This window comes from Apostichopus japonicus, chromosome 21, assembly GCF_037975245.1.
Source record: "Apostichopus japonicus isolate 1M-3 chromosome 21, ASM3797524v1, whole genome shotgun sequence".
Lineage (NCBI taxonomy): Eukaryota > Metazoa > Echinodermata > Holothuroidea > Aspidochirotida > Stichopodidae > Apostichopus > Apostichopus japonicus.
In genome coordinates, this window is record NC_092581.1 from 12,631,337 (window position 1) to 12,646,563 (window position 15,227).

The window sequence follows — 15,227 nt, forward strand, 5'->3', positions numbered from 1 at the left end:
ATCGAACAATGCTAGTTCTGTTTTGGTGACAGATTTTCCTTACTCTAGAGATCAAACATGTTGCTAACCAACTCGAAATCATTTGTGAAACCTAAAGCCGGATCTCAAAAGAGATACTTTGAACAGACTTTTGATCATTGAAATCGTAGTGAGTTGGAAAATCTAGAACAGTGAAAAACTTCCAGCCTACACCGGGATTCGAAACTGGGCCTCCCACTCTATGTGTGGACACCCTAACCACTAGGCTATGGACGCTGATTGTATGTCCAGAGGCTCGAAACCGTTAACAAAGGTCGTTATTTTCACTGTTGGCGTTTGTCACCTGTATCGAACAATACTAGTTCTGTTTTGGTGACACATTTGCCTTACTCTAGAGATCAAACATTTTGCTAACCAACTCGAAATCATTTGTGATTCCTAAAGCCGGATCTCAAAAGAGATACTTTGAGCAGACTTTGTTAATGAAATGGAGGTAAACGACAAAGGCAAATGAATTTATATATATAATTGAAATCGTAGTGAGTTTCCCCAGATGCAAAGAACTGTTAGTACTCGTAAAGCCTCAATGGCTGAGATATATATTTCTGCTTCGCTATTTGAATATCCTAACATGGAAAGTACTTTTTACACAAATGGCACCCCATAATAGCAGTTAACGTAAAATTTTGAACTGATTATGAAAAGGGCATTGACCCAAATAAATTATGCTGCAGCTGATGTCAGTGGAAACGGATATCAACACCAGTTAAGTTCCAACCGAATACAACACTTCACATACTTGAAATAAGTAATCATCACATTTTAAATGTAAATTACTCATATGAATGGACGTTGTAATCCTAATGTGTAATTTAATACAACTTAGACTTGTATAACATTTGCGTTTAGGCCAGTACCAGGCAACGTAATTAATGTACAATCGCCAAGTAGCCTACAGGCTAAAGTAGGCTATGTTAATGAGTGTAGGCCTAATTTGAGGCCTAGCCTACGGTTGGAAAAGCAAGTTACGAAAATTTGCAAAGTAACCCGACCTTACGTAACCTGGTGTATCTTGACCTTGTAATTGTGCATGTTTCTAGCCCTACTGAAGGCCATCGGTTAGGCCTAAGTAAATGAGGCTAAAGTACTTGATGCCTGTGAAGATGATTTCTTATGATTACCATTACTAATACTAGGATTAAAGGTAGGCTAGCCTAGTCAGTATAGGCCCAAATTATACTAGCAGGCAATAATTGTTAGGAGCTTTCAAAAAGTACTTTCATGGAGGTCTTTACTCTCCATATTTTTCTGAGACATTGTTAAGGAACACACAAGATGACTGAATGTCCCAGTGAGGAAAAAACTTCCTTGAAGGTTTTCAATTAAACAGTTTAAGAAGTTTGACCATTTGGTGACCATATTTGAATATCTAGCATATTTGGGGCCATTACAGCATATCTTTAGCATGGAAATGTAAGTGTAGCCTACTGGAGTTGTATTTCTAGCCACTAAAGTTAGTGTGGACTTTCACCTATGTATAACCGTTTGCATGTTTTGCAATTTTGTTAATTCTTTGAAGTCACACACTGAAATAGAAAGAAGTATCCACTACGGCCCATGGTATTAAATCTGTAGAGTCCCTGAACCCTTCAAGTTAATTCAGAACATTTCTTACAGTAGGCCTACACAAGGGCTCTAATGTATCATTGCGGTGATGTTAGAAATATCGTAATGTGCTGATGAAACTGAATGTCAGGGGTTGGGAATAATGCTGGTTTCATGTTGGTTTTCAAGAGGCTCAGGCAAATTGTAATTGGTAGTCAGAGTCCCAGCCTTAAATGTTTCTAAAAGTTAAGAATGTCATTGATGAATTGTAAACAATTTTAATTTCATCAGTGATCAAGTGCTTCAAAACAAAAAGGGGAAAAAAGAATGTAATTTAGTAAAATAGCGATCGGAACGAGAGGGACAAAACCAAAAGCATTTACTACCAAGACCGGAAATTTGTAAAAAACATTAACATACTGTAGTTCTTCATTTTCAGTTACCATACATTTTTATTTGAAGTAATGAAAGGGAGGAAGAAATTCATCTCAGAGTGTTTAAGTTCAAAATTTGGTGAAATTCTTTTACTATTCCTGCCAGAGAAAGTTTTGATCAAAAACGTTTGTTAACCTAAGTTATATGTGTACACTGCACTGTACTGTATAGCCTAAGCAATCTTTCCTTGCTGTAAGTGCTTGCACACTTTCAATAAACAACAAAACTTTACCTTTGTACTCTTGGGCAGCTCATAAATAGACCACTCCAGTGTCAAATTTAGTGGAACGATCCCTAGAAAAATTTAACTGAACATTTCCATACTCCAAAGAATCAAGCATCATGTGACTGGTCCATGATTGCACAATGGAAATCACCATAACAATAAGGATTGATTAATAAAGTTTCTACGGACTTTCCAACTAATTTAAAATATAGTCGGGACCTCCTAGAGCACTAGCCTTAGTGCACAGCAATGAATGAACAGGTTGGCAAGGGGTGAACAAATTTCAGTGTAAACTTCTTACAGTAACTTCCATAAACACACGGCATAATTTCTGTGTGGGTGTCACACAGTACTAAAAACTTCCTAACTTTATTTTACCCCTTTTCCTTTCAGAATAAAGCTTTAATAAGCATCAAAGATGAGTGTAGACGAAATTTGCGAGAATACAAAGATGGGCAGAGAATTTGCCATCCTAGGGAACTATGAAACATCTATGGTGTATTATCAAGGAGTTCTTCAACAGATACAGAAATTGATGACGACAGTGCACGAACCAGAGAAGAAGCACCTCTGGCAGACAGTAAGTGGCATTGTACTATTTAGGAAGGTTGCAGTCGCAACAGGCTTACTGTACAGAACTAGTTGCATGACAGCTAAATGCAGCTGTTACGCAAGTTGGGTGTCACATATCAAAGGGTATATTGTATACCTTTTATGCATTTAAGAAAAATTAAATCCTATTATGAATTGTGTAGTTGTATATGCAAGTTGTGTCTGCTTGGGTAGAATATCAAAAATTAAATAATTTTCCCATATCCAGACAACCTCCTCTTCTGCTAATGTAAGGATAATGTATGCTTTCAATATATACTATATGGAATTAAAATAAAACAAAACTGCTTATCCACTAAAGAGCCTGTGTACGAGAATGTGTTACTTAAGTAAGTTGGCCTGACGTTTCTATCCAAGCAGGATCTTCTTCAAAGGCTTCCTCAGACCAACTTACTTTTACATATGGACTTGAGAATAGATCAGTTATTTATGCTATATTTCCTTTCCTGCCCTTAAAAAATGGTACTCTGCCAATCAACTTTGTAAAACTAAGAATCACCTCTTTTATTATGTGTGTTACTACCAATCGTGATAACATTAGTGAAATGTTGTGTGACAAGATGGTGAGACTAAAGTTATATGTTCTTTGTTATACTTGCAGGTCAGACAGGAACTGGCTCAAGAGTATGAACATGTCAAGGATATTAACTTGACATTGAACAGCTTCAAACAGCCAACCTCCAGTCCCCGGGGAAGCAGTGGTGACAACTACCAATCTCCATCTTATGATGATCCCAGAGACAAAGATGTTTGGCCTCCACCTACTCCCTTGGAACACAACAGGTTGAATTTCGTCATTATTTGCATCTTGTTTTATATTCTTTTTTATTAAAGTGAAATTATCAGACACAATAATAGCTGCTATGGTTGTTCCTTCATCCTATGCTCTATGCAGTGGGGTAGTGTGCGTGTGTGTGTTGGTGCGGGAGGAGGGGGGGGGGTAGTGGCATACTGTATGTGGTTGGTGTGGTGTTTATAGAAGAAATTGTCTCCCTTTGGTCAATAAGAAGTGCCTATGTACCCTTTTTCGGGATGTCAAAAAGGGCTCTTTCCCGTGGAACTGAAACTGCAAGTGGACCTTTTGTCGAATGTGTAAACTTTAAAAATGTGACTTCCATTGTATTCAATTTGATTGACTGTATTCCATTTTCTTTCTGTGTCAGACCATCGCCTGTCCAGCGACAGGCCCGCAAAGAACCTCCACGCCGCTCAGAACCAAGCCGTCCAGCCCAGCGCGTCTCATCAAGAGACCAGCGAGGTGGCCGTCCATCAAATTCAGATCGCAGAGGGGATCCCAAGAAAGGAAAAGACAAGGGCAAAGGGGGAGGAAAGGTAACAGATAACATCATTCCTTGTTGTCAAGGAGATGACAATGCAAATGAAGACACAAATTATTTGTTTGATTCTCATAACAAATTGCCATGGCTAACCATGTTTTGTTACTGTACTGAGGGCTAGCCTTATTTGTGTATAACATACTACGATTGTCAGATTTCAGCTTTCTTATCATCCCAAAGTTGTTACAGCAATATTACCTTCCTCACTCGCAATCAGATGAGCTTGATTGAAGCTAGTTTTTGTTTAGCTGCACATGTAACTGTCACCTATCCGATGTTTAAATAGCTTGATAAGAAGGAGGATGACGATGATGTCAAGCTTCAGTTTCATGAAATAGCTCTGATCTTTAAGAAAATGTTCACAACCTTCATGAAAGATTTTCAGAATAGCAAAGATGTTTGTACAACACATTTGGTACTGAAAAGTGATGGGTTTTTTTGGGCCCCATTTTGCTTTGAAACACCAGATAAATTGTTCCCTGCCTTTAGAAATGCAACAACATATTTGTATGTTCATACTACCCACCATATTTTTCTGCAGGGTTTATTTTTTACAAATTTGTCAGATGTTTTGCAAGCAATGAAATTTTGTTGGTTCTACGAGAGAACAACATCTGACTGCTAGTTCTGTCTGTACAAAATCCCATAATGGACTATATCGTAAACTAGGCTCCTAACTTTTATATATGACTCGGGGAATAATTGATCCGGTATCGCATTGCAAACAGCTATGCAAAATGGGCAACTTGCCAGTCAAGTGCAAAGATGTATAGCAGGTTTTGTACATGTAGAAAACATAGTAATTTACATGAGACAAAAATTCAAAGCCTTCAAGAAGGCTACACAATATTTACATACTTGATTATTCCCTGTGATTAGACTTTTGACTTTGGCCATTTTTGTTTTCAGGACAAGAAAGGTGATGGCGATGAGAAAAAATTTGATTCGGCAGGGTTTGACAAAGATTTGGTGGAGAACCTGGAACGAGACATCATTCAGAGGAATCCAAGCGTGCGATGGTGAGGTTGAGAATATATATTCCTTTGTCTATATTATTATTGAGGTCAGCAGTTTAGGGCAATTGAAGGTGGAATTACTCTAATCACTAATAAGATAGGGAGCTTTCCTTTGAACCGGTGCTGTGGCCTAGTGGATAAAGACTGGCATTTTGAAGCAATGAAGCTTAGCAATCGAGAGGTTCCTGGTTTGATACTCATCTGGGTCATAGTAAGGTGGGGTTATCATCCAAGAGCAATCTAAGGTTTGCCCATCTGAAATGACTTTCTAAATTGTAAAGATTCCAAATTTGAGTTAAAATGTCGAATTGGAAGTCCCCGACGTGTAAGTTGTAATCCATTAGCCCTTGCGGGTTTCTAACACATTTGTGGTCACTTAAGCGTCGTCAAAATAACTGCTTATTACTTATCTCTGCATCATTTTCTTGATTGGTTGTGTACTAGATCTTAAGCCCACCCCAGTCTGTCTTACTGTGGTGATCTAGTCATCATTAGTTGTTCAAGGCGTATAGCGAACTCTTGCACACTGAACGGGCCAATCGGCACACAGGTGAACAAATATTTTTCTGTTGAGCACCAGTACTCGTTTAGGTCACATGCAAATTATCTCCCCCCCCCTTTGGTTACAGTCGTCGAAGGTTGGCAATTGTAGTGGTAAACTGCTGCACACTGCATGACCATCGCCAAACGCCATTTGGTTCAATGCAGCATGTTGATTTTTCATATGCAATCGAAGTGGTTAACCACTGTACACTGCTATTAGCCCGCCACTTCTTGAAATAAAAACGAAAAACCTCCTGGGAGACTTGGGTAGAGAACATTGCTCAAGTCACTCGAGTGAATCTACTGGGTAATGTAATGTAGTAATGAAAGGCAACCACCTCTTTAAAAAATTAAGTTTTCCAATGGCTGGAGTTGTCCCAGTAGTCTATATTAAGTCAACAGTATTCCATTCAAAAACTTGTCCTCTCTGAATGGCAGGTGGAGGGTGGACTTGTTACCTTTCCAAGCTTTTCCATAACATTTCTTTTTATTCAACTAGGACTGACATCGCTGGCCTGCCAGAAGCCAAGAGACTTTTGGAAGAAGCAGTAGTACTGCCTATGTATATGCCTGACTTTTTCAAGGGCATCAGAAGACCTTGGAAGGTTAACATCATTTCATTTTTCTCCTCTTTTGAGCTGGGGTATAGAAGCCAGTATTTGCACTTTCATGAAATTATATGTGCACAGTTGCCTCAAAGGAGCTAGGGTACTATATATTTTGTTACGTTGGGGTGCTCCAGCTCAATTAGTTCAGGGCTTCGTTATTAAATAAGTAGAATTAACAGCAGATAAAGAGATACTTCAGACATAGATATAATTGTAGAATATAAGCTTTATTTATTATGAGATTATATTTTTGCTAGAGTGCAGATCCAGTATAGTGTATCTGAACTACACTCTCTGAAGTCTGGAATGCTAGTCCTTTCTCATACTAAAAAACTACAGTATCTAAGTCATTTCAACTTCCTGTGAAGTAGCAATAACCTCTCTGTGACATAAACTCTTGGTCACAGACTCTTTTACTTATTATTACTAAGGGAGTCTAAGGCACATAAAAGAGGGCTATGACTAAACACATTTGTATACACATGAGATGCAACAGGTTGTCATTTGAGGTTAAGCATCAATATTTCATGGAATTAAGACAAAGAGGGCTTCTTCGACTATGATGTGGGTGAATAAACTCCGGAACAGGAAGTAAAGTAGTTACTCTTAAGACCAAGAGGCATGGAAGCACATGTTTAAAGGAATATGATGGGCATATAGCTACATACTACATTACAATATATATATATAATATAACGTAAAAAAATCTATTCGTGATAATTTTGCAGGATTCCCAGTTTCCGAACATTTCAATCTTCATAGTCATTCTCTAAAAAACCTAAAATGTATTTTTATTGCCTCGAACTTCAAATCAACTACTGAACGTAAACGTAAAGAAATCGGTTGGATCTTTCGTATTAAGTCTCACATCACCGGCCTCAACAAAGACTTGGGACCCTTAACAACTATCAGTTCTACAAGCATATGTAATCCGTTCTTTGCTCCTTAATCCGCTTCCTGTAGAGTCATGGTTTATTTGGTTTTAATTCCATCATTGCAACGTACACTTATCTAGCATCATACTTTCATTGTGTTACATTTTGTACTTTTCATTCGACTGCCAAGTATTGCTGACAAAGGTTCCAGGGGGACCGAAAACTCCAATATATTTTCTAAAACTTACTCCTTATTTGTCAATTATGAGTCATATCTTATTTCTCTGGTTTCCTCTAATAATATATATATATATATATATATATATATATATATATATACATATATATACACACACATACATACAGCAGAGTTCATGGGTTCAGTCAAACATAAAAGTTACAACTTAACAGTTACCACACACACACACACATGTTTCTAGTTTTGGATGGGACATGTTGACAAAAATCTGTTGCCACATGAAGAATCAGCCTTTCACATATTGAACATATTGAACATCTAGGGCAAACAACCATGTGCATTTCACCTTTGATTGACAATGGGGACAATTTATGAAGAAACAACTTTTGGACTTGTTTGTTCATTGAATGCTTAAGCTATTAAGCTAAGTACCCAGCTGAATGCATTTCTCTGCACGAGAGTAGTTTTTAGTGTGCATTTAAGGTAAAGATGCACAAGTTGTATTTGTTTGTAATTGCCTGAATTTGTATTTTCTGTCATCTATTTACTCTTCAGGGTGTATTGATGGTCGGTCCTCCCGGTACTGGTAAGACCATGTTGGCTAAAGCAGTCGCCACTGAATGCGGAACCACGTTTTTCAATGTCAGCTCTGCGTCCCTTACTTCCAAATACCATGGAGAGTCAGAAAAGTTGGTCCGGATATTATTCGAGATGGTAAGCCAATGAAAATTTCGGAGTATTTATGGATTCTTAAAATGGGAATGTAGAGTATTAATCCCATTGTTGCAAATATACCGTCGGTTTTAATCGTTTATTTGAAGTTCTGGTTTGGATTGAAAGTGAGTCATGAAATAAGAAGCAAAACACTAATATGTCGCAATTATCGAAAGCATGTATGCGAAAAACTTGAGAAAACATCTCCAGTGTTAACTTGATATCAAGTATAGAATGTAAGTAGTAAAATTAAAAAATGTACTGTTGTTGTTTATGAGCCATGCAGTGCCCCACTCGAATCGTTGTGCTTACGTATGCAAAATTTCCAGCTGGCACGTAGAATGGGATGCAAATTTTTTATTACGCTCTTAAACAGTAACTTTTCATAGGTTTCAACCATAGATGGTCTGGATCTTTTGCATTTCCATTGCTTTTTCACAGTTTCTTTGCCTGGTTTGGATGGGGTCGGGACAGTTTTGGAAAGTGGCTAAAGGGGTAGAATTAATTTCAGTTCATTTCCACTTAATTACGCCACAGACTTATCCACATATGACAGACTTGCAAGAAATAATATTGTATATTACCTATAGCACAGATGTTAATGTGAACAGAACAGGGATCAACATGCAAACCCAGAAACTTCACTCAGTATTGTCAAGAAACAGTTTAAACATTTGTCTATAAATATTTTCAGTGGAATCTAATTTGATGACACTGAGACACAAGTATCATCTGCATTGTTTCCTTTTTTTGGCTTCTTTATCAGAGAGTAGAGATTGTTACTAGCTAAAAGGTTCAGGGTTGTTCCTAGGGCTAGTGATAACTATACCCTTTTACAGGCATGAGCTTTTTCCGCGAATTCGCGGAAAATCTGTGATTTCTTTTCTACCTCAGGGACAAAACTATTATCCTAACACACTGTAGCATATGCAAACTTGAGCCTATACCGCAATTTTTGCAAAGATCTTTTTTTACCCCAGGCTTATCCTTGCTTTTAGAAAATGAATGTGTCATCTCACATTGAGCTGTTTTAATGTCTCACTGATTTAATTTAAACGTGCTAAGTTAACTAATGTACTCATTCGTAGTCACACCTTCTTCTCTTATCACACTGGCAGGCTCGGTTTTATGCGCCAAGTACGATCTTCATCGACGAGATAGATTCAATCTGTAGTAAGAGAGGGGGCTCTTCGGAACATGAAGCAAGTCGTCGTATCAAGTCGGAGTTGCTGGTTCAAATGGACGGTAAGAGGCGTTGCTCTCAACGATTCACCAGGCTGATAAGATAAAGAAACCATTGCTAGATTTACTTGAATAGATGCTGCTATATCTACTCATCAGGTTTTTGTAGAAATGTGATTATGTGCTTGTGTTTGCATTGATGTGCTTGACCAGGAACTGTGATATCCACTGTGACGCCCACTGTGATATCCACTGTGACACCCACAACAACATGTACTGTGACACCCACGACGACATGTGTTGTGACACCCACAACAACATGTACTGTGACACCCACGACAACATGTACTGTGACACCCATGATGAATTCTGCTGTGAAAACCACTGTATTATTCATGATAACACCACTACTTGTGCTGTGACACGCACTATGATATCGACTGTGACACTATCCTCTTGTGACACCTACTATGAAATCCACTGTGGACACCCACTTAGATATCCATGATAATACCCATGTACTGTAACATGCATTGTGACACCAACTATGTTATCCACTGTGACACCAACAAATGCAATTGGAATTACCAAACGTCCTGTATTCTGGTCATTTAATGGTTTGCCTTAAATTTCCATCCTTGTGATACAAAGTTTAATGTTTTCTTCCTACCTGCTACAGGGGTATCGGAGGCTGTGAGTGACAATGCTGGAGAAGACGGCTCCCCTAAGAGCGTCATGGTCTTAGCGGCGACAAATTTCCCCTGGGACATCGACGAGGCCCTCAGGAGGCGTTTGGAGAAGAGAATATACATTCCATTACCAGAACGTTAGTATTTCAAACCCCTAGCAGTGTAAATGTAGGCTTGTTCGACTAGGATGTTGACATCGGGCACTGGCAAAGTTTGCTAACAAATGATGTCGAAGTGTTTTATGTAATTTAGTTTAGAGTCAACATTCAAGCGTGGGACATCTTAGAACTCTCAGACTGTAATAATGACACAAGCAAATCAGCTATGAAGTACAGGCAACAAAATTGGGCTATTAACTGGCTAAATGCCAGTGTGTTTTGCTGTTCGCCAGTAGAAGAAATAAAAAGGATGGAATTTTTCTGGCAGGAGGACATGAAGAGCATAAACACATCATGATTCCGTTACACAAACATACGTAAAACATGGTTTCTGTACCTAACAAAATGACCTATGTTATTGCTTATTATCATGCGAACGTTATTGTGCTTTCTCTCATAAGCCTATACAGTAGCTGATGCCTGTTGTAATTCAGGCAAAATGCTAGTGAATAGTTGGTTTTAACCAGTAGGACTTTTTAGCAATTTTTTAGTAAGTTGCTAAAATTGTGAAATCGTATGACTGGAAGGATATCTTTTGTTCTATTTGTAGCATGTTGGAATATCCATGAAAAACATATTATGAAAACATATCATGAAAACATATTTATTTTACTGCGAAGTAATGTTTGTATTTTTTGCTTGTGTTTAGGATTGGTGTTTGTTTTATTGTGTAGCTTTTATTTGTTTCTGTAAAGCGACGTGATCTTTTGTAGAGCGCTGTATCAAATACATAGTAATAATGATAATCATAATAACAGAGAGGAGAGTCTGTCCTTGGGCATGTCTGGGATTATTAAATTGAATGTATTTGTCATAATCAACTATAAGAATTGTCACTTTGTGAGTTGTACAACTGGGGTGTGAAAAAACACACAACAACTGATCGTTGTCTTTTAAAGCCATCCTACTTGTTACATCTTCTCAGTTATTAGCAGACATTTTTCAAGGAAAAAAAGAGTAGTATTTTAGAAAGATTTTAATGATTATACCTACACTTGTGAATATTTTAAATCATATATGTCAAAATAAAAATAATCTTACTCTGTGGTTTCTTTTCATGATGTTGATATAAATCTACTCGAAACATTTACTCCTGGTCTCTTCAGAGGAAGGTCGGGAGGCTCTTTTGAAGATAAACTTGAAGGAGGTGCCTTTTGCAGATGATGTGGATCTGTCAAGCATTGCCGAGAAACTGGAGGGATACTCTGGTGCCGATATAACTAACGTCTGCAGGTGGGTGAAATTAAGGTTGTTTTTTTAAAATTGACAAGGGAAGCTTGTAGCTGCAAAATCCATGAAGGTTTCCACACTCAGACTGTCTCAAAAATATAAAAAATCTGTAAATTTAAGCCCATGCTTACGTGTTTCCCCCCCCCCCCCCAATCTGGTGATTTTCGAGGGGCTGATGGTAAAACCAGAATCAGCCAATACCTACCCTTTGGTAATTGATAATGAAACTTCACAGTGACTGATATGATTGCAACTACTTACTTGCACTATGAAAGTTATTATAAAACAACATCACACACATTTATCAAAACTTATTGCAAACAAGTAACAGTGTGACAGGGAAGGGAAGTTAACTGTCTAATTCCCTCAGAAAACTTTTTTAATGTTTATTTTTTTTCTGGTGCTTTCCACAATCTGGCTTGCAATCCCCTAAAAGTTTTGGCGACCCATTTTTGGACTGCTGCCCATATTGTGGCTTTAGTGCAGCAATGTAATGCATATAAATGTCAATAACAAGCATTTCATTGAATTTTGTGGGACGCAAACATTGCTTTGCCACCCTCTACACAAACCTTGTTGACCCTTTCTGTTTTTTGCTCGCGACCAATCAAATTACGTCTATTATTTAAGCATTAGTAAGAAGGTTTATTACATATGTCGATCGTAAAAGTAGTAACCCACTTAAGATGCAATTAAATCTTTTTTCATCTGTGTCTTGTAAGGTGTCGGAATCAGGGAAAGTAGTTGCCCACTTAAGATGCAAATAAGTCAACAATGAATTTTTATTTTATAATTTTTCATCGTTTTTTTTTATATTTTTTTCATCTGTGTCTTTAAAGGGATGCTTCCATGTTGGCCATGAGGCGTTGGAATCAGGGAAAGTAGTTACACCCACTTAAGATGCAAGCATATCAATTTTTTTTTTTAAATTTTCCATCTGTTTTATAATTTTTTTTTCATCTGTGTCTTTTAAGGGATGCTTCCATGATGGCCATGAGGTGTCCGATTCAGGAAAAGTACAAAGAATTTTTATTTTATAATTTTTCATCTGTTTATTATTTTATTTTTCATCTGTGTCTTTTAAGGGATGCTTCCATGATGGCCATGAGGCGTAGGATTCAGGGTCTCCGTCCCGAGGAGATTCGAAACATTCCCGAATCAGAATTAAACCTTCCCACCACCATGGCAGATTTCATCGAGGCCTTAAAGAAAGTTTCGAAGTCAGTTGGCAAAGACGATCTCGAAAAGTACAAAAAGTGGATGGAGGAGTTTGGAGCAAACTAGAATTTGGCAAATTGTGATCTTCTTCTTCAAATGATTCTCTTTTGGCCTTGAAAACACTGATATCTACCCTTTTTTGGGTATTTGTGTTCATTTTCCTTTTTTTGAAAATAGATAAAAAAATTATGATTTATCATTGAAAACTTGAGTGTGATGCAGTGAACTTATCCATATATCCATAGGTAACTTTAAGGTGACCTTACCACTGCATAGTTGGGGGTGTCAAACTTCAAACGTTTTTTAATCTGTTTGATGGAACAGCCTGTACAACAACTTCACACAACACAACGGTAACAGCCACAGCAACAAAAAATATCGGTCATTAAAACATTCTACCTTGGGAAAGTGTTGGAGGGGGGGGGGGAAATATATTCGGCATTATTGTTATAATTTTTTTGATATTTATCACCTTCATAGGATCCTGAATTTTGGAAATAGTCATTACAGAATGTATCTGTTTCTTGTTTTTTTCTCATTTTGTCTCATTAAATGATTTCTCTGAATCTATTTTTTTGTTCATTTTGCGAGTTTCCCGTCATGCAAGGAGCTTCTTCTTTAGCCTCTCTTAAATGCTACACAAAGCCGACACATCCAAACGTCACTTACAGCTCCTCCTTATTCAGTTCAGAGTAGGTGTTCAAGGATCTGTGCCCTACAATATCGTGAGGAAAAATTACCTCCAATTTGCAGTGAACATTTCAGTTTTGGTGGTAAATTTTGTTTCCTCTAAGGATTCGAGTGATGTTCGTTGCTTTCGTACAACTGATTCCATTGTCATTATCCAATACCGATGACATACAGGGATTACTGTCATTTGTAACATGTCAGTAGTACTCTCAGAAGAAAATAATTTTCAAGTTTTCATTTACCATGATTTACTGCCAACCCAAAACATATTTCCTCACTGCAGCAGTCAGTAAATTGGACCGCTCGGGTTGTAAGTCCACCATTAACAGTATTAGAATCTCTCGATATCTACTCTTAGAAAACTTATTTAATTTGTACTTTTTGGTAAATAAGTTATAACTGTTCAGGTTATATCCAAGAATTTCTTTTTCATTGAAGAAGTTGAATTCAACACCTGAATATTGAAAATTGCATCTATTGTGCAATTAATGGATAATTAGAGGATAAGTCAAAAAGGTTTCCTGGGGTCAAAATATTCACTATTAGCTTGCGGAAATCATAAATGTTAAGATATGACAATTCTAACAACTTCAGACTATACTACCCAATTGTAGGTGGAAAGACCTTGGGCTCATGATACCCTCCCACCCCAGTCCTGTCTATTGTCAGTGTCATGTGATGAGTGTTCCTGACCATTAAACCCATTGAACAAAAGAGTTTGACCATACATTTCAATTTTGTATTTTTGAATAAACTTTCAAATGTCTTAAAAACATATTTTGTAATTCTCCTTATTTGCCTGTGTTGAAGTATTTAAATATCATTACCCTGATATAAGAATCAATCTGATTCTCCTTTATGACGTCATTGGCGTAACTGTTACAACTATTTATTTATTTGTTTTGCCACAAAAGTACAAAGTGGAGGGAAGTCTTCCATAATAATTAAAATATTAGTATTTACTACCGGTCTTATCGCGTATCTGATGTCATCCCTCTGTTGCCATATATCCACCAGTGTAGGGGAAGGGGCCGGCCGAACCTATAGGGTCCTTGTTGGGGACTTGAGTGTCCCTCCTGATCCTTTTTTTTCTACTAAACTAAACTAACCTCCCAGCATTGTGAAAAAAATAACCTCATAAGTTTGTTTCATTTATTTCTGCCATTATACAATGAAGTCAAAGGCGTAGGAACCGGGGGGCTGGGGGGCGCCAGCCCCCCAGTGAAAAATGTGGAGGGGCGGAAGTATCATTCCGCCCCCCCCCCCCCCCGCTTCGCAAGTCAGAAAACCCCTTTTTCATTTCCAAATGAGAAAAAAAAATCATTTGGAGCACCAAATTGCATCTAAGGCCAGGTGAAAATACAAAATTAAGTTTACAAAATGGAGTGGGTGTTGAAGTGTGCTATATTGCACCAAATTGCATCTGAGACTACCTGGAAATGGAAAAAAATTCAAAGGGGAGAGGGACACCCCTCCCCTTAGACCCATAGACGTACGAGGCGGGGCAGACTGCCCCCCTTAACTTCCAGAGGACAAGAAATTCGGGCAAAAGTCTGGAAAAATTCGGGCAGCCTAAGAGGAGAATTTTTTATATATATATATATATATATATATATATATATAAATATGCAGTAGCTTGCCCGGATCTTTTTCAAATTTTTGCCCGACAATTCCATGTTTACTTTATTTAGCATCATGATGCCCGAATATTTCCGTGTAACACCACCGTAAGCGCAGCTCATCTGGGCTACCACGATTTTTTTCTAACTAGTCAACTGTACACCTGGACATTTCCGACATGAGTGTATATAAGAAACATGTTCTTTTTCATGGATGGTAAGGGGGTGGGGGGGGGGCCTACAAGCCTAGAAGTACAGGTTTATCATATTCTTTGTTATATTTTATACTTTT

The 15,227-nt window shown here is 37.8% G+C and overlaps 1 protein-coding gene across 3 annotated transcripts; it reads left to right on the forward strand.

Annotated features, from left to right (window-relative positions):
- Positions 1-618: 618 nt before the first annotated feature.
- LOC139962780 (katanin p60 ATPase-containing subunit A1-like) lies at positions 619-14,091 on the forward strand. Of its 3 annotated transcripts, none has more exons than XM_071963100.1 (11): positions 619-744; positions 2,639-2,825; positions 3,459-3,640; positions 4,021-4,189; positions 5,104-5,213; positions 6,253-6,358; positions 7,991-8,149; positions 9,268-9,394; positions 10,011-10,157; positions 11,285-11,411; positions 12,494-14,091. In XM_071963100.1, exons 2-11 carry the CDS (start codon positions 2,664-2,666, stop codon positions 12,690-12,692), a joined length of 1,488 nt encoding a protein of 495 aa, XP_071819201.1. In that variant the 5' UTR covers positions 619-744; positions 2,639-2,663; the 3' UTR covers positions 12,693-14,091. The 3 variants fall into 3 exon arrangements, with proteins under 3 accessions (XP_071819201.1, XP_071819200.1, XP_071819199.1); XM_071963099.1 differs by having other exon boundaries at positions 643-787; XM_071963098.1 differs by having other exon boundaries at positions 663-807.
- Positions 14,092-15,227: the final 1,136 nt, after the last annotated feature.

Bases quoted from the DNA above. Each gene is read 5' to 3' on its own strand.
- LOC139962780 (XM_071963100.1), top strand. From the start codon at position 2,664: ATGAGTGTAGACGAAATTTGCGAGAATACAAAGATGGGCAGAGAATTT. The intron at 2,826-3,458 runs GTAAGTGGCATT...TTATACTTGCAG, and splicing joins AGAAGCACCTCTGGCAGACA to GTCAGACAGGAACTGGCTCA. The intron at 3,641-4,020 runs GTTGAATTTCGT...TTTCTGTGTCAG, and splicing joins ACTCCCTTGGAACACAACAG to ACCATCGCCTGTCCAGCGAC.